We start from the raw sequence: 22,527 nt of genomic DNA, 5'->3' as shown, positions 1-22,527 counted from the left end.
TTCTCTCTTTTCTATTGTGACCATTTATAAGCATAAGTTAATTGGTCCAAGGCCAACTATCAAAAAATGGCTATATGACCTAAAAGGGAAATGTTACTTTTGTATCATTTTTAAATGCAATGTGTCTTATAAGAAGCCTTAATAATTAAAATAGTAAATTTCTACATAGTCATGTCTATATGTTTGTACCTATCTGTGTCCCACTTTTCTTCCAGGAAGGATTTTAGACAGCCCCAAAATAATGTAAAATAAGCTAGAAACATTCAAATAATGAACAAAAATAGAGATGAGCAGTAATGTAACAAAGGAGCAAGAAAAACAATGAAGGCAGCTGTGTCATTGCAAAAGACTACATCTCTTTCACAGAGGCAATAGGAAATGTGTAAGTCATAATATTTAAAATCTTGTAAAGAAGCTGTGTCCACTTGAAGAACTTGACTCTTTAATGACAGATGGTGAAAAGTAAGGTTATTGTTAACTTCTATCAATCATAGGGTAGAGAAGCTGGCAGTGCCATAAACACTCAGCAACAGAAATAGACGCATTTATTGGGTATCCTGTTCACTGATAAATAAAGTGGAAGAAATTGCGTTAAAATGTTTTCCTGACACATTTTTCACAGCAATCTACTGGTATTTTCTGCTTTATCCCTCAAGTTACTCAACATGATGATTTCCCAAGGGTCATTTCCACATCACACTGAGACACTTGGCTTTTGTTACCTGAATCTAGAAAGAGCTTAGACTCATGCCCAAGCACATTCTAATTCACCCTTTACTGCCACCACCTTCAAAGAACATTTTCTAGGTATAAAAAATACCTTGACTTAACAACAAGATTTACTATATGTTAAAATTATCATGAAAGTAAAAGCTTAATACTAACAGTTTAAAAGTTCTGTATTCATTATAGTAAGGTTAAGCTTTGGCTCCCAAATTGCTAAAATGAATTTGAACAAAAGACTGTTCATATTTGCCACAGTAAATATTTGTTTTCTACTTAAAATAGATTACCCATATTGAACTTTTTTCTGCCAATAAATAATAAAACTAAAATAAAAATAAAGTAAGGTTTAATTTTATGTTTTCTCATTATGTGTTATTTTAACTAACCTGACTGGATAAAATAAATGCATTTTAGGCTTCTAAAATCTGGGGCTCTGCTTTTCTTTTTTCCTTGCTTTTACAAATGAATGAATTCAGCATTAAAGTTGGAGAAATTATAAAACATCAAGTAATTATAAAATTCTGTCAAAATAATTAAGAAGAAATTTGTGAATAACACTTTTCTTCTTTAAAATGGAAAGGAGCTACTTTACAATGTGGTTAAGATGTTGCATATCTCTGTTTATTTCCCCTGCAGATGTTACTAAACATGCCTGTTTAAATATATATTATTATAGTTACTATCTAATTTTATTTACTTAGAACCCATTTCTTAGAACATACAGAGTTTCCACTGATACCGAGGTTATTTCCACTTCACTGAATTATATTAGGCTTGACAATGTCTATAGGCTTTATGAATGCTCTCTGTGCTGCTTTATTGAGTAAAGTATGATTTCATCATTATATTTTTATGAACAGTTTTTAAACAAGGAAATAAAAAATATTCGAGGTGTAAGAATAGTCTACCATTCTTGCAAATCTTTCATTATACATTAATATGTTCATTTACTTAAAATTTTCAGGTCCCAAAAAAGGACAACCTAATTCATTGTACATTTATTTACCACATTTACTTTGGCTGTTGAAGTATGTTGAATGGTGTCCCCCAGAAAGATATGTCCATGACCAAATCCCCAAACATCTGAATAATACCTTATTGAAAAAAAGGGCCTTTGCAGATGTAAGGGGGAGGACCTTCAAGATGGCAGAGGAGTAAGGCATGGAGATCACCTTGCTCCCCACAAATACATCAAAAATACATCTACATGTGGAACAACTCATACAGAACACCTACAGAACGCGGGCAGAAGACTTCAGACTTCCCAAAAGGCAAGAAACTCCCCATGTACATGGCCATGTGGCTGACAGGGTCTTGGTGCTCTGGCCAGGTGTCAGGCCTGAGCCTATGAGGTGAGAGAGCTGAGGTCAGGACACCGGACCACCAGAGACTTCCCGGCCCCACGTAATATCAATCGACAAGAGGTCTCCCAGAGATCTCCATCTCAATGCTAAGACCCAGCTCCACTCAACGACCAGCAAGCACCAGTGTTGGACACCCCATGCCAAACAACTAGGAAGACAGGAACACAACCCTATCCATTAGCAGAGAGGCTGCCTAAAATCATAATAAGTTCACAGACACCCCAAAACAAACCACCGGACCTGGTCTTGCCCACCAGAAAGACAAGATCTAGCATCATCCACCAGAACACAAGCAGCAGTCCCCTCCACCAGGAAGCCTACACAACCCAGTGAACCACCAAACTCACCCACTGGGGGCAGACACCAAAAACAATGGGAACAACGAACCTGCAGCCTGTGAAAAGGAGACCCCAAACACAGTAAGATAAGCAAAATGAAAAGACAGAGAAACACACAACAGATGAAGGAGCGAGGTAAAAACTCATCAGACCAAACAACTGAGGAGGAAATAGGCAGTCTACCTGAAAAAGAATTCAGTGTAATGATAGTAAAGATGACCCAAAACCTTGGAAACAGAATGGAGAAAATACAAGAAACGTTCAACAAGGACCTAGAAGAACTAAAGAGCAAACAAACAATGATGAACAACACAATAAATGAAATTAAAAATTCTCTAGAAAGAATCAATAGCAGAATAACTGAGGTAGAAGAATGGATAAGTGAACTGGAAAATAAAACAGTGGAATTAACTACTGTAGAGCAGAATAAAGAAAAAAGAATGAAAAGAATTGAGGACAGTCTCAGAGACCTCTGGGACAACACTAAAGGCACCAACATTCGAATTATAGGGGTCCCAGAAGAAGAGAAAAAAAAAAAGGGACTGAGAAAATATGTGAAGAGATTATAATTGGAAACTTCCACAATAAGGGAAAGAAAATAGTCAAGTCCTGGAAGTGCAGAGAGTCCCATACAGGATAAATCCAAGGAGAAAAACGCAAAGACACATATTAATCAAACTATCAAAAATTAAATACAAAGAAAAAATATTAAAAGCAGCAAGGGAAAAGCAACAAATAACATACAAGGGAATCTCCATAAGGTTAACAGCTGATCTTTCAGCAGAAACTCTGCAAGCCAGAAGGGAGTAACAGGACACACTGAAAGTGATGAAAGGGAAAAACCTGAAATCAAGATTACTCTAACCAGCAGGGATCTAATTCAGATTCAATGGAGAAATTAAAACCTTCACAGACAAGCAAAAGCTAAGACAATTCAGCACCACAAAACCAGCTTTACAACAAATGCTAAAGGAACTTCTCTAGGCAGGAAACACAAGAGAAGGAAAAGACCTCCAAAAACAAACCCAAAACAGTTAAGAAAATGATAATAGGAGTATACATATTGATAATTACCTTAAATGTAAATGGATTAAATGCTCCAACCAAAAGACATAGACTGCTGACTGGATACAAAAACAAGACCCATATATATGCTGTCTACAAGAGACCCACTTCAGACCTAGGAACACATACAGACTGAAAGTAAGGGGATGGAAAAAGATATTCCATGGAAATGAAAATCAAAAGAAAGCTGGAGTAGCAATACTCAGATCAGACAAAATAGACTTTAAAATAAAGACTATTATAAGAGACAAAGAAGGACACTACATAATGAACAAGGGATCAATCCAAGAAGAAGATATAACAATTGTAAATATTTATGCACCCAACATAGGAGCACCTCAATACATAAAGCAAATGTTATCAGCCATAAAAGGGGAGTTCGATACTAACACAATAATAGTAGGGGATTTTAACACTGCACTTTCACCAGTGGACAGATCAACCAAAATGAAAATAAATAAGGAAACACAAGCTTTAAATGACACATTAAACAAGATGGACTTAATTGATATTTATAGGACATTCCATCCAAACACAACAGAATACACTTTCTTCTCAAGTGTTCATGGAACATTCTCCAGGATAGATCATATCTTGGGTCACAAATCAAGCCTTGGTAAATTTAAGAAAATTGAAATAGTATCAAGCATCTTTTCCGACCACAGTGCTATGAGACTAGATATCAATTACAGGAAAAAATGTGTAAAAAATACAAACACATGAAGGCTAAACAATATGCTACTAAATAACCAAGAGACCACTGAAGAAATCAAAGAGGAAATCAAAAAATACCTGGAAACAAATGACAATGAAAACCTGACGACCAAAAACTTATGGGATGAAGCAAAAGCCGTTCTAAGAGGGAAGTTTATAGCAATACAATCCTACCTGAAGAAAAAAGAAAAATCTCAAATAAACAACCTAACCTTATACCTAAAGCAATTAGAGAAAGAAGAATAAAAAAACCCCAAAGTTAGCAGAAGGAAAGAAATCATCAAGATTAGATCAGAAATAAATGAAAAAGAAATGAAGGAAACAATAACAAAGATCAGTAAAACTAAAAGCCGGTTCTTTGAGAAGATAAACAAAATTGATGAACCACTAGCCAGACCCATCAAGAAAAAAAGGGAAAAGACTCAAATCAACAGAACTAGAAATGAAAAAGTAGAAGTAACAACTGACCCTCCAGAAATACAAAGGATCATGAGGGATTACTACAAGCAACTATATGACAATAAAATGGACAACCTGGAAGAAATGGACAAATTTTTAGGAAAGGACAACCTTCTGAGACTGAACCAGGAAGAAATAGAAAATATTAACAGACCAATCACAAGCAATGAAATTGAAACTGTGATTAACAATCTTCCAACAAACAAAAGCCCAAGACCAGATGGCTCCACAGGCAAATTCTGTCAAACATTTAGAGAAGAGCTGGCACCTATCCTTCTCAAACTCTTGCAAAATACAGCACAGGGAGGAACACTCCCCAACTCATTCTACGAGGCCACCATCACCCTGATGCCAAAACCAGACAAAGATGTCACAAAAAAGGAAAACCACAGGCCAATATCACTGATGAACAGATATGCAAAAATCCTCAACAAAATACTAGCAAACAGAATCCAGTAGCACATTAAACGGATCATACACCACGTTCAAGTGGTGTTTATCCCAGGAATGCAAGTATTCTTCAGCATACACAAATCAATAAATGTGATACACCATATTAACAAATTGAAGGAGAAAAACCATATGATAATAGGTGCAGAAAAAGCTTTTGACAAGATTCAACAACCATTTATGATAAAAACTCTCCAAAGAGTAGGCATACAGGGAACTTACCTCAACATAATAAAGGCCATATATGACAAACCCACAGCCAACATCATTGTCAATGGTGAAAAATCGAAAGCATTTCCACTAAGGTCAGGAACAAGACAAGGTTGCCCACTCTCACCACTATTATTCAACATAGTTCTGGAAGTTTTAGTCACAGAAATCAGAGAAGAAAGAGAAATAAAAGGAATCCAAATTGGAAAAGAAGAAGTAAAACTGTCACTGTTTGCAGATGACATCATACTATATGCCACCAGAAACTACTAGAGCTAATCAATGAATTTGGTAAAGTTTTAGGATACAAAATTAACTCACAGAAGTCTCTTGCATTCCTATACAGGAATGATAAAAAATCTGAAAGAAAGATTAAGGAAACACTCCCATTTACCATTGCAGCAAAAAGAATAAAATACCTAGGGATAAACCTACCTAAGGAGAGAAAAGACCTGTATTCAGAAAACTATGAGACACTGATGAAAGAAATTAGAGATGATACAAACAGATGGAGAGATATACCCTGTTCTTGGATTGGAAGAATCAACATTGTGAAAATGACTATACTATCCAAAGCAATCTATAGATTCAGTGTAATCCCTATCAAACTACCAATGGCATTTTTCACAGAACTAGAACAAAGAATTGCACAATTTGTATGGAAACCAAGAGACCCTGAATAGCCAAAGCAATCTTGAGAATGAAAAATGAAGCTGGAGGAATCAGGCTCCCTGACTTTAAACTATACTACAAATCTACAGTAATCAAGACAGTATGATACTGGCACAAAAACAGAAATATAGATCAATGGAACAGGATAGAAAGCCCAGAGATAAACCTATGCACATATGGTCACCTTAACTTTGATAAAGGTGGCAAGAGTATACAATGTAGAAAAGACAGCCTCTTCCATAAGTGGTGCTGGGGAAAGTGGACAGCTATATGTAAAAGAATGAAATTAGATCATTCCCTAACACCATACACAAAAATAAACTCAAAATGGATTAAAGACCTAAATGTAAGGCTAGAAACTATCCAACTCTTAGAGGAAAACCTAGGCAGAACACTCTATGACATAAATCACAGCAAGATCCTTTTTGACCCACCTCCTAGAGAAATGGAAATGAAAACAAAAATAAACAAATGGGACCTAACGAAACTTAAAAGCTTTTGCACAACAAAGGAAACCATAAACAAGATGAAAAGACAACCCTCAGAATGGGAGAAAATATTTGCAAATGAAGCAACAAAGGATTAATCTCCAAAATATGCAAGCAGCTCATGAAGCTTAATATCAAAAAAAGAAACACCCCAGTCCAAAAATGGGCAGAAGACCTAAATAGACATTTCTCCAAAGAAGATATACAGATTGCCAACAAACACATGAAAGGATGCTCAACATCACTAAGCATTAGAGAAATGCAAATCAAAACTGCAACGAGATATCACCTCACACTGGTCAGAATGGCCATCATCAAAAAATCTATAAACAATAAATGCTGGAGAGGGTGTGGAGAAAAGGGAACCCTCTTGCACTGTTGGCGGGAATGTAAATGGTCACAGCCACTATGGAGAACAGTAAGGAGGTTCCTTAAAAAACTAAAAACAGAACTACCATATGACCCAGTAATCCCACTACTGGGCATATACCCTAAGAAAACCATAATTCAAAAAGAGACATGTACCACAATGTTCATTGCAGCACTATTTACAATAGCCAGGACATGGAAGCAACCTAAGTGTCCACCAACAGCTGAATGGATAAAGAAGATGTGGCATATATATACAATGGAATATTACTCAGCCATAAAAAGAAACGAAGTTGAATTATTTGTAGTGAGGTGGATGGACCTAGAGTCTGTCATACAGAGTGAAGTAAGTCAGAAAGAGAAAAATACCATAGGCTAACAGATATATATGGAATCTAAAAAAAAAAAAAAGGTTCTGAAGAACCCAGGGGCAGGACAGGGATAAAGACACAGATGTAGAGAATGGACTTGAGGACACAGGGAGGGGGAAGGGTAAGCTGGGACAATGTAAGAGAGTGGTATTGACATATATACACTACCAAATGTAAAATAGAGAGCTAGTGGGAAGCAGCTGCATAGCACAGGGAAATCAGGTCGGTGCTTTGTGTCCACCTAGAGGGGTGAGGTAGGGTGGGTGGCAGAGGGACACAAGAGGGTGGTGATATGGGGATATATGTATATGTATAGCTGATTCACTTTGTTATACAGCAGAAACTAACATAACAATGTAAAGGAATTATACTGCAATAAAGATGCTAAAAAAAAGAAAAAAAAGAAAGTTAAGGATCTTCAGATGAGATCATCATGTATTACCTGGGTGGGTCTTAAATCCAATGACAAGTGTCCTTATAAGAGACAGAAGAGGAGAAGCCACAGACAGAAGAGTAAAAGATGATGTCAATATGGAGGAAGTGATTGAAGTGATGTGGCCACAACCATAGAAGCCAAGGAATGCTAACGGCCACCATGAACTAGATTAGGCAAGGAAGGATTATCCGCTAGAGCATGGCCTTTATGACACGTTGGTTTCAGACCTGCCTCTGGGCTCCAGAACCGTAAGAGAATAACTATGTGTCGTTTTAAGCCAATGAATTTATGGTAATTTGTTACGGGAACTTTGGAAAACTAATACAGCTGTAGTCAAAGTGATTAAGGAATGATATAAATCAAGAGATGTGACTGACATAACTGTAATTTACACAAATCCAAGAGGATATATAGTAGCTGCATACGTGTACTATCACACAGCTTACATATTTTGTATATTTGAAAAGCACTGTGCTCATTTAATTTCTTTTTGTTTTATGATCCTAAGGAGTGATGATAATTTTAATGATATGTATCTATTGGGCACAATACAGATATTGATCCCTGACTCCGTCTTCAGCATTGCTGGGAATACAATAGAAGGATGAATTACAGTCAGCAGTGAGTCCCCAGTCCAGGTGGAGAAGCAATTCCAATGCACTTCCAGTACATAATAATGGAACTCAAATCCCTTTAACGATAGAAACTATTGTCTCCCCAACCTCTATTCTATCCCTTCTTTCATACTTACAGAAACATGGTTTATTTAAAAGGTAGTAGTGAAGATCCTGTGATCTCAGAGAATGGACTCCTTCCCCAGTCATGCTAATCTCAGTTACCTGCCACAAAGAACATTCCTAACAGATACACAAGTTGAGATTTGGGAAAAGAGACATCAGTGTGGGTTACAGCAGATGGGAGATGTAGGACATGAGATGACTGTGAAAAGATGGATAGGTTTTGGAGATATAAAAGGGAAAGAAAAGTATGCCCTAGACAGACAAACATGAATTAAAGCTTTGAAGTGAGAATGAGCACAACACGTATGACTTGGAATAACAGAAACTGTTTGTCTCCTAGGCAGAAGAAACACGGGTGTGATGGGTCATAAAAGCCAGGCACAGGTTTCATGGAGTGAAATGAAAGAATGTCTTTAAGAGGCCAGCTTTCATCGGTTTCCTCATTTTCAGAATAAGAATAAAATTAGTGGGAAGCAATAGTTTTGTCTCTCTATCTCCCACCCCCCCCCCAAACTGTCAAGGAGCACAGAAATTGAATGATATAAACACAGGAGACTGAAAAAAAAACCACAGTCTGAAAACTCAAGTTACTTAAAAATATGCTAATCTCCCTCTTCTGTAGCTCTATGAATCTTGAAAGTTAGACAAACTTGCTTGAGCATTCTGCCTAAAAGTATCAGATTAAGGAATGGCATATCATAAGAAACTCAACATGGATCAGAATTCTCAGTGGTTTCTTCATGATATTATAAATAAAACTTACTGCAAAACAATGTGTTTAGATAGGTAAAGATGATGAAGGTTAAAATTCTGGGGGATAAATTCCCTATTTATTCACTTCCTGATCATACTTATTTTAGCTTTGTTTATATTCATGGCTTAGTACCTGCACAATTCTTCCCATACATTTTTAAACACTAAGTGATGGAATGAAATAGATTTCAGAGGGCCTCAGTCTCAGAAAGGTATCACAATGTCTTTCAAACAACATCTAAAGCCTTGGCACAAACTATTAGCTGATGTGAACAGTGGTTTTTATTTCTTGTTTTTATTTTTGAGAACTGGATTGCTCACTCTTTTTCAAGAGCCTCTAGTAAGTTTTCAAAAACAATCAACAATATTGTAACATATTATTTAAATTAGGTAAGAAATATTGGATATTTTCTCATTTAGATTTATGTTTAGAAAAGCAGAAAATTAGATGCAAAATATGGGACGTATCTCTAAATCTTGGTGAATTCTAGCAGTTGAAGATCTGTATTGGATAAATAATTAGAAACAAAAAGGTGTATCCCAAGAATACTATACCCAGGTACATTTTATTTTATTTTATTTTTAAATGTATTATTCAAAGACTTAAAAAGTCTACTACCCACACAACGTTGAAAATAAAATTACCTGAAAATGTCCGTGAGCTTATTAATGAGACATGCATTGATAACAATGCAATAAGGAGGAAGTTATTGTACCAAAAAATTGCAGGCCCTTTTTTATTCTACTTGGAGTCCAAACCCAGGAAGCCAGTGGCCTTGCTCACATCCTTTCTGCTGCCTCCTTGACCTAAGCCCACCCACTCTTCTACCCGTGCTCAGCACTAGATAGTGGTTGTTGCCAGGTTTGAAGCTTTTAAAATCACTGCTGCAGGTTCCATTCAGTAATTCCTAACAATGGCTAAATTACTGACATTGTTAGGACACCACACTCAAAGAAGTACTAAACAAAATGTATTTTATCCTACTGCAACCAAATCAGAAAAACAAAGATCAATGTAATGGCTTTTCACTGCCAAGGGATTTAAGTAATTTTAAAGCATCTTTAAGATTCTTATCAAATTATTAGTGTTATCCTTTTATTTCTTAAATTGGGAAATATATCTATCACCCCCTCTCTCTTTATATCATCACACAGGGAAGAACTATGTATGTTCTTGGGTTAACAGTGCTTTAAAAGCAGCATTAAATCAGTATGGCTGAATTTATTCATTAATTCAACCATACAACAAATGTTTATTAAACGACTACCATGTACCGAACAATTGTTCTAGCAGCAAGGGATTCAGTATTGAATAAAATAGACCAAAAAAACCCCATCCCTGGGGGAGTTTATATTCACACTGGACAGAAAATAAGCTACATAAACTGGGCAGACTGTGCTAACATTAAAAAATAAAGCAGAGCAGGGGACCATGACAAGGTGGAGAAGGTGTGACTTTTTTAGAGACAAAAAGAAGGCCTTTCTGAGAAGGCATCTTTAGGTCAAGACATGAAGGATGTGATGGAGGAGTCATGCAGATACTTGCAGGAGAAACTGTCAGACAATGGAGCTATGAGTGCAAAACCCTGCCCAAGACGGGGATGGGCTCGGGGTTTGTGTTTGTTGCATGAAAAGGAAGGACAGGGTGGCTGTAGAGGAAACGCAGCCAGGGAGGTAACAAAGGGTGCAAATTACATCCAGTTTCAATCCTAAATCTACTGCAGGGTTGATTGAGAGGTACTAAATTAGCCTTAAGGCTGAAGAGTGATGGGATCTCATGGTCTTGTAGGAGAATTATCCTGGCCTCTCTGTTGAGAAGGACCTGCAGAGGGGTCAAGGGTACCAAGAAGAAGACCACTCAGAAGGTTACTGCATGATAAGCCAAGTGTGAGAAGATGGTGAATTCGACAAGGGTGATGGTATATGTGATGGCAAGAAGTGGTTAGATTTTGGGTATATTTTGTAAGAAGAGGCTAAAAGGGTCTGGTGAGAATGGGATGTAGTGGGTGTTATCAAAGTTGACCCTGAAGATTTGGATTGAGCCGCTGAGATGGAGAAGACTGTAAGAGCAACTAGATTGAGGCAGAATGTTTTCTGAAAATGCAAATATTCAATGTGGATGAAGGTAGTCAGAGGGATTTCCATTTCCTATTTTATTATTTTAAAATTGTCTACAAGGTCCATAAAATTACTATAGTAATCAGATTATCATTTAAAATAATAGGTAAAATTTTGCATGTTATTAGGTACAGCTTTATAATACATGCATGGCAAAAAACTTGAATAACTGTGCATTACTTTTACAAATGAAAGAAATGTATGTTATTTAAAACTATTTATAAGTGAATAAAAGGAAGTTTGCTTCATTAGAATAAGTACAAGTTTCTCCAGAGAAACTTGAAATTGAATCCTCCTTTTGTCGCTTGCTTATTATGTAACCTTGGGCATATTTCTTTATGCTTTAAAATTCAGTGTTCTCCTCTTTAAGTAGGAATATATATATATAATTAGCTTCATTGCTTTATTGTGAAAATTAAATAAAAAACTGCACTTAAAACGCTTAGCACATTGCCTGACAAATAATCATAATCAAAATAACAATAATAATAATATGGGAAACAACACTGATGATAATAAAAGTAAAAAGAACAGCTTAGATTCCTTGTACTTATTATAGGATGGGTATGATGTGATAAACGCTTTAATGTATCATCATGTTTGATCCTTCCATCAAACATTTAAGGTAAAATGAAATTTTACAGATGATGAAAATGAAATCTGTAAAAGGAAAATACTGTACAGGTAGGAGACAGCTATTTATCTGAAGATAAAAACACCTAACGGTATAGGTTCAGGCCTTCGGGTACATGGGGTTTTATCCTACCCATCATGAACGGGAATGCTTAATGCCTTCCTTGAGCCAACAAATCCCCGGAATATTAAACTAATACTTCTCAGTGCTCTATTTGTAATAAACTTTGAGGTGAAACTTGGGACAGCAAAAAAATTGACCCAGACAATTGGAGATGGCCTTAAAGATGAATCCATCCAATGCAAGGAGTACTAGAAATTAAATAAGGCTTGAAGTCTTAAGTGTACACAGATAGTGGGGTAACGTGCATTGTTATTAAACATTGCAAATTATGCTTGGTCTATTTTCCTGAAATAGGTTTGTTGAAAATTAAAATATTTTGTGTTTATATAATTTTTACTCACTTTCTGTGATGGTTAAATTTTATGTGTCAACTTGGCTAGACTGTGGCACCCAGTTGCTTGGTCAAATACTAGCCTAGATATTGCTGTGAAGGTATTTTGTCAATGTGATTAATATCTACAATCAGTTGACTTTAAGTAAAGCAGATTACCCTCCATAATATGGGTGGGCTTCATGCAATCAGTTGAAGGCCTTAAAAGCAAAACGTGAGGTTTCCCTGAGAAGAAAAAACTTTGCCTCAAGGCTGTAAACCATAACTCCTGCCTGAGTTCAGCCGGCCTTCCCTATAGAATTCAGACTTGCCAGCCCCACAATCACATGAGCCAATTCCTTAATATAAATCTCTTTATTTTATATACATATATATCCTTTTCATTCTGCTCCTCCAGAGAACACTGACAGATACACTTTTCCTTTCCATGTATATACCTTTATTACTATTTTTAAGTTTACCTTAAATATGAATATTTCTTAAATATGAAATAAGAAAAATACTACCTACATATAACAGAAATTTAAAAACCAACTATTTTTCTCACAATTCAATGTCACTATCAAATATCTATCAATAAGGAAGTTTTGTTTTATTAAAAAAGAAGTAAGCAGTATTTGTTCTTTAACGAATGTCTTAGTGAACTGACCAAAGATAAATCTTTAGAGGCAATGATTTCTTCCCTATTCCACTGAGAATCTACAAATAATGATTTCTTTCTATTTTTTAGAGATTATAGCAATAAACTTTTTAGTTTTATATATTGGGTTTTAATATTTAAGCCTGCTTAGCATATATTTATGAACAAGAATATACTTGACAATATAATTAGAAACGTTGCTCCAGGCACTAGAGGGAAAATAGCCATGTCTATATAAAAAAGGAGAAAATTTGCTACAAATGTAAGGTGAACAAAAACGAGGATGTGCAGCTTTACTTTAGACCCCCAAGGAAATAAAGTGTTAAGATCAAAATGCAAAAGAGTGTTATGCTCATTAGAGAATAATATGGTTAGATATCATTCCTTTCCAAAAGCATGAGTTGTAGAATAATTGAGCATGGTCTGCCATGCAGAATTAAATTCTATAAGAAAACAGGAAAGAGATCTAAAAGAATCTGTAGCATAATTAAGAAAATCACAAAATCCACCATAAACAGAAGTAATGTTTTTGTAGGACTAAGATTGAGTATTTCAAAAACAAGACAAAAATATCTAATCACTGCGTCCTGTGTTTAGTTGCACAGATATATAACATATTTGTTTTAAACTATATATATAGTTTGTTTATAAAACTATGAATATATATATATGTAATATAGCCTTAAGTCTTTATTACTGCTAGTCAATGTTCTATTATATGTATAGATTATTAGTTCTTAGGTGTATTTCCTCAGTGGCCAAACTGATCATTTATAAAAGATTAAACATACTAAAAGATTTAGAAGGAGCTAGTAAAAATGATGAAGTTCTGCTGTGCTGAATCAACACTTCTCCACCTCTGATGGGCATCACAGAGGTCACAAGAGTCTACTATAAACTACTGTATCCAGGCAGTAACCTGTATCATCACTACCAATTGGGCTCTGATATTAATAGGCCAGAAATGCACTTTTACATTTAAGTAAATTATGATATTTTAACTTTATAAACATGTGAAGAACAGTATGGCTTTTGCACTTTAGTGTTTTAACATAGCTGATTGCTAAAAAGATTTTCCTTTTACATTCATCTGAAAACTCCATTTTTTCTAATCATATTTTTTGTTATTATATGAGCTAACAGTATTAATAACTACTTTTATACAAATTCAAACTCAGTCTCTTTCTTTGATATTAAAAAATGACAAATGACAATTAGAGCAATTAAAAATCTCCCTTTAAGCAAGAGAAGAAAAAAAAAAAAAAAAGAAAAAAAATCAAGATTTGCTTCTGAGGTGGTATAAACAAAAAATAGTAAGTTGTGGTTTTATTAATTTTAGCCACTGATTTATCGTACAACTACAATATCTCAACTGTGTCACTTTCTGACTGATTGATCCCATTCAGTAACATTTTCCATTTCTAGTCCTCTTTTAATTCTTACAATGATTTCACTAATTTGATGAATAAATGGTATTTCTAGAGAGGTAAAATAATAGCTAATAAGACAAAAAAAATAAAGAGGAATGAAGAAATTTATATGACAATAAGCCTAATTTGATAGACCTTATAGTTAATAAGTTAAATTTTATATGGATTAGTTCATTTGTAGCAGTCAATTTTCTAATGTAAATGTCTTAATTTCTTAAAGAACACAGACAAAGGCATTGGTGTAATCAGTTTATCAAGTCTCTCCTTATTATGAAATTTAAATGGAAGATAAATAGAAATTGGATTTGTGCAACATGGGAGAAGCAGCCACTGACTTAATTCTATTAAAGAGTGTTATTAAAGTTATAAATGGATCTGTATCTTACACCTACAGATACACACACACACACACACACACACACACACACACACACACGCACATTCTCTTAATATTGCAAATCTTTGTTTTTGAAGGCCTATTTTTTAGACCAGTGTCTGATGAATATAGTAGCACAGTTCTGAGACTATAAAAGGGAATAACTGATGTTGCAATATCTGAAGGAAATTTCAAAAGAGAGTTACCAAAATTATTTGAGCAACAGCAACATAATTGGATTACATATATCACCTCTAAACAGGACTCATTTGGAGGTACAGTACCTGTTATGGTTTCTTTAAAAAAATGAATCTCATTAGTTTATAATTAGATCTTAGTATATAACCTAGTTTGAATGAATTTCTTGTACAGTTCATAGATGTGTTTTTGTACTCAATGATAAGATGTTTAAATACCTGAACATAAGATTCAACTAAGATAAATAAAAAGAAGCTTCTGGTAGTTACAGAAACAGGTGTTAGGTGAAACGGCCCTTGTAACTCAGATACTACAAACATGTTGCTCTGGGCTAATGCATCCCATCAGAACATTTGAAGACGAAAATAATTAACAAATGGATATTCCATATTCAATAAGGGGATACATCTCCATGAGCAGAAACACAGATGTGACATATTATGCATCCCCTCTATAAGTCAACACCAAAAAAGCAGTTACTAAGCACTTGCTTTTTGCATGGCAATTTAGAGGTTCAAATAAGAGAAATTACGTATATTTGAAAAAATGACTAAAGACAGAGTGAAGCATAAAAATATTGTAAACAGAAACATATGGTAACAGAGTAGAGGAATCACTTGTCTGTTTTAATGATGGCAGTTATAAAAATTCTAAATATAAGTCAAATCAAATATACTCTATTGTAAAGAGAAAAGCACATATTTTGCAGCATTATAACACAAGTAAAACACTATCTAATATCTCATTAATTTTCTCAGAGTTATATTGCCTCTTTCTAATTTTTTTTATACTATATGTTAGTCCAGACAGAAACCTATTATTTTCTCTAAAAAGTATTCTGGACAATGAGAATTTTTCATGATTATTGAATTATAATTAATCCAATTCTATGTACCTCTGGGGTAAAAATAACTTAGATTTGCTATATAATATCCATACATTGCAAATATTTAATAAATAGTATCATTCAGTAGTATCCACTAGGCACCTTCACATTTAGATAAACCATGTATATATTTGTTTTTAAAAATATTAATTTTTAACTTATAATTCATATATTAACAACTGGTGATCATGAGCCTGTGACTATCTGGCAGCAAGAAACACCCCCATTTACTTTATTCCTTCTACTGTTGAACTCTGAGGAGTAGCAGATCTATTACAAATATATGAATTATTTAATTTAAAGAAACTGAAGTATTATTAGAAGAAGTTACAGTCCAATTATGCCATGAAGCTGAAGGAAGAATGTGAAACTGATAGAGATATCATGTGGGGACATATGAAAGTTTAATTCAGGTACAATTTCTGTGGCAAACAGATGATTGCATTTCACTGATAATTTAAACAGAATGGAGAAATAACAGAAAGAAAGATCAATTAAAGAAGGATCAAAAAGATAAATTAAAGGAGTCTGAGCTTGGGAAAGATCATTCTAGATAAACTGCTGATGGAAGGAGATGAAAGTAAAAACAGACTATCAACAATATATTAAATATATTTTGGGTAATAGTTTAAAATAAAAGATATATTTTGATAAATATTACTGAAAAATACACATAAACAGAATAATAAATATTTAATTGAGAAAAATAGTTGTTGAAAAAATTGGGGGCAAGAAGTACCAAAAAAGCTCTAAAACAACAAAATCACAATCCACTTTCCACAATTATTCATATTTCTTATGAAATCAAGCCTTTACAAATCTCATAATACCTTGTCAAAAGTTTTAATACAACTACACAATAATACTTTTTATTATACACTTTGATAAAATTAACAGAAGAACATTTGGCTCTCATTGGCAGTTTTATATAAAAGGAATGTCTGCTTTACTAAATGCAAATTTTCTTAATGTTAATGTAATCTGTATGTGAAACTATTTAGTTAAAATATTACTTAATACATTTGCTCTATTCTAATCATCTGTGCTAAAATCACAACAAAAACATCTGGTCATATATGAAAACAAAAATATTTTAAAAACATAATTTAAACTCTATGATGTTCAGATCACTCTAGAGTCAAATAAATATTTGGGGAAAAATGTTCAGTTGCATTTACAAAAGAGTTTCTTAATAAGAAGAGACATTATTAAAATAATTTTAAAATAAGAAAATTACACCAAGAAATAGTTATATGTATTACTTACATTAAATTAAAATTAATCTTCATCATGCAAAAATAATAATTCTTTTGCAAAGTCACCTAAACTGCTTGGCAGGCAACATAGCTAGGAATGAGGTGTAAGAATATTAGAGGAATGAAACTGCTCTAGAAAAGCAAAGGCTCACAAGGACTGGTACTCACACCAAGAGAAAATTCAACTAAGGCTGAGAAAGACAGAGTCTTTGAGCAACGCTGTCAGCACTAAAGCCTCAAGGCAGGGCAAAAAGAAGTCAGAAACTAGGCAGAGGAAACTCATAAAAACACATAAGTCTGCTACTGAGTCATGTGATTAGGTTGCCCCTAAAAATAGGCTACATAATACTGACTAGAGTAGGAGAAAATTATAGGGAGTTCTTATCATCCAAATCAGGTTATAAACTATCTAACAATATTATGAAAATGAAACATTAACTGAGAGTTTGTCTTCTGAGATTCCATTTCAAGGCAGTGATAATGAGTATAATGCAATATGGCATCCTTGCAGTTTACCAAAGATATTTGTAAGATGTCTATTTCATTTTCTTCCATTGAATTTTTGATGTTTTGAACCACTCTTACAGGTAAAAATCCCTGCCCAGTTCTAGAAGAAGGTAGAAATCAAGAAGTCTCCTACCAATTGAAATAAATTAGGTCTATGAATTGAAAAGACCCTACTCTGTACCTGAGTTCCAATAACTGGGCTACATTCCCCATTTCCTATACAATCAAGCCCCATTTTTGTCCATTAGCTTCAGTAAACATTTCCTGCTCCTGTCTCTCAGGCCTAACTCCCTTCCTCAATTGCCTAAGAAAGAACCTGGTGCTGAGTTCTGGTCTTTCTCTTCCAACCAGCATCTAACCCCTCCATCTCAGGGCTTTATCCCTTTTTCCTGATGTTGCTAGTCTGCTTGCCTGGGTCTTTTATTACTTGCTAACTAGATTGGCTGTGGTGCCTGCTTTCTCCGTATAAATGTGCCTGGTCTTTGACCCATCCCACTGTCCTAGAACCAGGTTGAAAACACCATGCCTTCTCTACCATTTGCATTCCTCACAGTATTTAGTTCAGACCTGAGCCTGTTCTTGATCAATACTGATTAGATGGATGAGAAGCAGAGTTATGATGCCAAGTTTCAGTATCATTAAGTTATAACTGCAAAAATTATTTTCTTAACGAAAGTGAGTATTTGAGGCAACAACATGATTTTTATCCTTAACTTAAATGAATATCATATTCAATGTCAGTCATATTTGATAATGCAGTATTCTATCACGGTAAGTCATATTTCTGAAAGTCTGTTTCATCATTTTCCTCTTTTTAATTTCAGTCTCCTCATTTTATTATTTTTCTACATTTTATCATTTTAGTTTTTTCTCCCCATTTTATGACTTATTGGCATTTTTCTCAATGTTTTAATTTTCCTTATTCTGTAATAGTGATGTGATTTTTTGTGTTATGATTTCCTCTGTGACAGTTCATTTTCAATTATTTTCTCTTTTTATTCAAAACTCATAACCAACATCATTTAGACTGGGACAGCGTAATGGTTTCAAGAAATAAAGTAAATAAATAAAACTGTGCCAGTTTTGTGGTTGAAACCTGAACAAATACATTTCAAACGGTCTATATTACTAAGGGCATTAAATTAAATAGGAATAATCTTTACAGCATAGGAACTTTACCTGCTGAAGTTGGCTCTTCTTCATCTGATGCTATGATAGAGGAAAAGAGATGGGGTGGGAACAAAGAGAGGGAGTGAGTGAGATGAGAGGGAAGGAGTGAGGTGAGAGGGAGAGAGAGACGGGGCAGAGAGCGAGAAAGAGAAATTGAGATTGAACATAAATATGTTTCACATTTCTAAATAATGACTAAAAGTCTCTGACTTGAAATTTTGTATATACATCAGAAATTTTTCATTAGATAATTAGATAATGACAGATAAATGGATAGTACTTACATTAAATTAACATTTAAATACTCTCATACTTTAAAATAAGCAAGCATTAGAAAAGACCATTCGGTTGTCTGAATTTGAATTTTCCTTTTGCAAACACGGTTGAATTTTTTAGCTTGAGTGGAAATTATTATAATTATTATAAATAATATTGTTTAAAATATAAATTGTATATAACATAAATACCCCAACCATCCACTTTGTGGGAATTTTCTATTAGCAAAGAGGAATTAAAAGGTATTGTTGTCAAAAATTCTGTTCCATGAGTTAGAAATTATAAAAAGGTAGGAATTATTAAACCTTAGAGTGACTCAGAATCACTGTGAGTGTTGGTTAAACACAAAGATTCTCTCTCTCTCTCTCTCCCCATCACATACACACACAAACACACTCAACTCATGTGTACCACAAACTTCAAGATTCAGTGGTGGTGTTTCTGTGTTGAAGCCACAGGAACCTGCATTTTAAAGGTTGACCCCAAGCACACATGGATAAGCACGGATATTACAAAAGGAGAGGTCACATTATGAAAACATAACTTTATGCTAAAGCAGTGGTTCATGACCCTGCATCTATACAAGAATCGCCAAACTCTGGGCCCACCTCAAAATGATTCAGAGTGTGAATCATTTTGATTCCTTCTTTAAAAGGGGACATTTTTGAGAGCAGCACAACTCCAAGGGTAATAATCTGCTGTGTGTATGTGGAGGACGGAGCATGGTGTTGCAAAAGTGAAGTAGCTTCACAATTTTGCCTAGAATGCACTTCTTCATCTCTATACTAACAGACATGCTCTGTGAGAAGATATTTCTGCTCTGTGCACAATTGCAGCTTTATCAGAATATTACTGTTGAATTATATTACTCTAGCCAGTACTACTTCATTTGATTCATGAGGTTTTAAAATAAAAATTTACTCAGCTGAATTGCTTATAAAGGAGTTTTGTTTCCAGGTGATTTGTTCATCAAGGTATCACTGTGTAACTAGGGAGCAGTCTCCACTATTTTCCGTTAGGGTTACATCTGCACAGAGTACACATTAGACAAGCTTACTCTGTGTCCTGACAGTATTTTCCTCTCACACTGTTTGGCTTGTCTCCTTGGCACCAAAAAAAAAAAAAAAAAAAAAAATAGAGCAAACACACTTGGCACGCATGGTGTGGAGAACATAAATATTTAAAAGCTGTTTGCTGCTTTATCATGTCCAAAGTACTTCACAACATGTTCAAAGAAGAAAACTGTTGGTAGCTTCTAGGAACTCCCTTTTAGGAAAATACCACAGGGGCTTATAGAAGTGCTGACTTGGATGGGTCATTGTTGGTAAAAGTCTGGAGATTCAAAAGGAACAAGAATAAAAAAGCTTACACTTATAGCTGGTCACTTTGTGTACGTGAACTGAATTTATAAAGCAACTGATGAGATGAAATATACTCTTATTTGATAGATGAAGATACAGAGATTCAGACTGACTGAACAATTTGTCTAAGGTCAGTTTGAATTCAAGCTCACGTGACTTTAAAACCAAACTCTTTCCACTGTGCCTTACTGTCTCACAAAGTGCTAATTCAGTATCCACTAAAAGAGAAAAGGAAATGGGAGAAAGGGTCATGGAATAAGGACTGGCTAGATTTCAGATAATGTTCCCTGGACTTAGCCTAAGGGAAAAAACAAAAACAAAAACTGGATGTAAGGGCTACAAGAGAAATCCCTTTAAGAAATGAAGTGGTCCCTTGGAAACTTCTTCAAGTCCCTTACAATCCAGGAATAGACATAGGCAGGAGAGGGACTGACTAGGAGGTTAAACAAAAGATCCCAAGCCTGTGATGCCTAAGAAAGAAATATCAGAAGGGCTAAGATTTTATTCCTCCATTATATATGGATAAGCAAGAAATTTTAGGAAAGGACAAGCAAGCACAGAAGTAAAGACAATTCTAAACTTATAGGAGTCACAGCAATTAGATAGTCTTAAAGCCAAAGCTCCTGGGGTGTACTAACCTACACTTCAGCCTATAATACCTGAAAGCATGTTTGTAACAAATTAAAATATTAGAGGGACTTTCCTGGTGGTCCAGTGGTAAAGAATCCGTCTTCCAAAGCAGGTGATGCAGTTTCGATCCCCGGTCGGAGAACTAAGATCCCACATGCTGGGGGGCAACTAAGCCCGTGCGCCACAACTACTGGGCCTACATGCCTCAACTAGAGAGCCCGCATGCTGCAAACTACAGAGCCCATGCGCTCTGGAGCCTGTGCACCACAACTAGAGAGAGAAAAACCTGCACGCCACAACTAAGAGCCCTTGCACTGCAACAGAAAGATCTTGCATGTCGCAATAAAGACCCAATGCAGCCAAAAATAAATAAATAAATATTAAAAAAAACAAACAAAAAAACAATATTAGAATCAACAGGTACATAAGTCTGCACAGAATTGTATTTCTTTGAAACATCTGCATAGTGGTGCTTCCTCATAACTTGCAGATGTAACTATATTCATACTACTAAACATATTCATACTATTAACCAATATACATACTATTAAAATACACACACATATTCACAAAGGCACATACAGGGTTAGGATTGGTATTAATTCACCATTTCAGTTATTGCTGGCAAAGATGGCTTTGTAGGCTAACTGTATTACCAAACAAAGCATCGGGAACTATTAACAGGTGGCAACAAGAGCCCCAGAAGTACAAATAAACCTCAAAATGGACATTAGTGGTCTATTTAGTGACATTTAAGTGAAATTACGGATCACAGAAGTAATTTCATGATACCTAAATGATTCCTTACTCTTCCTACTTGCTTCTTGGAATTCATGAATCAGCAAATAAAAATACACACACACACACACACACACACACACACACACACACACACACACACACACACAGGTCTGTGTCACATGCAAGTTCCTCTAATCCTGGAAATTAAAAACACATGCACCAAAAGAAATAAAAGCAAACTAACAACTCTGTATTGTTCAGCCTGGTGACAATGTAGACGAATGTACTGAAATTATGGTGATGGTAGGAAAAGAGAGAGTAAAAGTATATATCTAATATACAGAATTTAACTCAGTGTGGTCCTCTCATTGCCCATAACAGAATCACCTGGGATTTTGTTAAAATGCCACAGATCTAATGAATTTGAATTCTGGGTGTTAGCCCAGGTTTTTGCATTTTTAAAAAGCTCAGCAGGTGACTGTTATGAACACTAAGTATTGAGACTTATGGCTCTATCCATAAAAAGTTTATTGCAGAGCCATGGGTCCAATTGTTGGAACTGCAGCAATAAATTAGCAGGCTTGTAGAAAACCCTTTGCAACGTACTCTGTGGTTGTTTGGCCAACTTTCAATGCTCTTTCTCTTGTAACATCTTCAGGTTTATTTGGGTATCTGCATTGATGCCTTGGGGGAAG

At 34.9% G+C, this 22,527-nt stretch overlaps 1 protein-coding gene across 2 annotated transcripts in view; it reads right to left on the bottom strand.

The window, feature by feature from the left end:
* Positions 1–22,527, bottom strand: part of EDIL3 (EGF like repeats and discoidin domains 3) — a 432,319-nt gene that overhangs the window by 250,722 nt on the left and 159,070 nt on the right. Inside the window, exon 4 of one of the 2 annotated variants that reach the window (XM_082458169.1) lies at positions 18,834–18,863. The exons of the other annotated variant lie outside the window; for it this stretch is intronic. Within the exon in view, the coding sequence (XP_082314295.1) occupies positions 18,834–18,863 (30 nt within the window). The remainder of the gene's footprint in view (positions 1–18,833; positions 18,864–22,527) is intronic. 2 annotated transcript variants of the gene reach the window in all.

The sequence above is a fragment of the Balaenoptera physalus genome, assembly GCF_965194825.1.
Source record: "Balaenoptera physalus genome assembly, chromosome: 3".
Taxonomy (NCBI): domain Eukaryota; kingdom Metazoa; phylum Chordata; class Mammalia; order Artiodactyla; family Balaenopteridae; genus Balaenoptera; species Balaenoptera physalus.
This window is presented reverse-complemented; position numbering and strand designations above follow the sequence as displayed.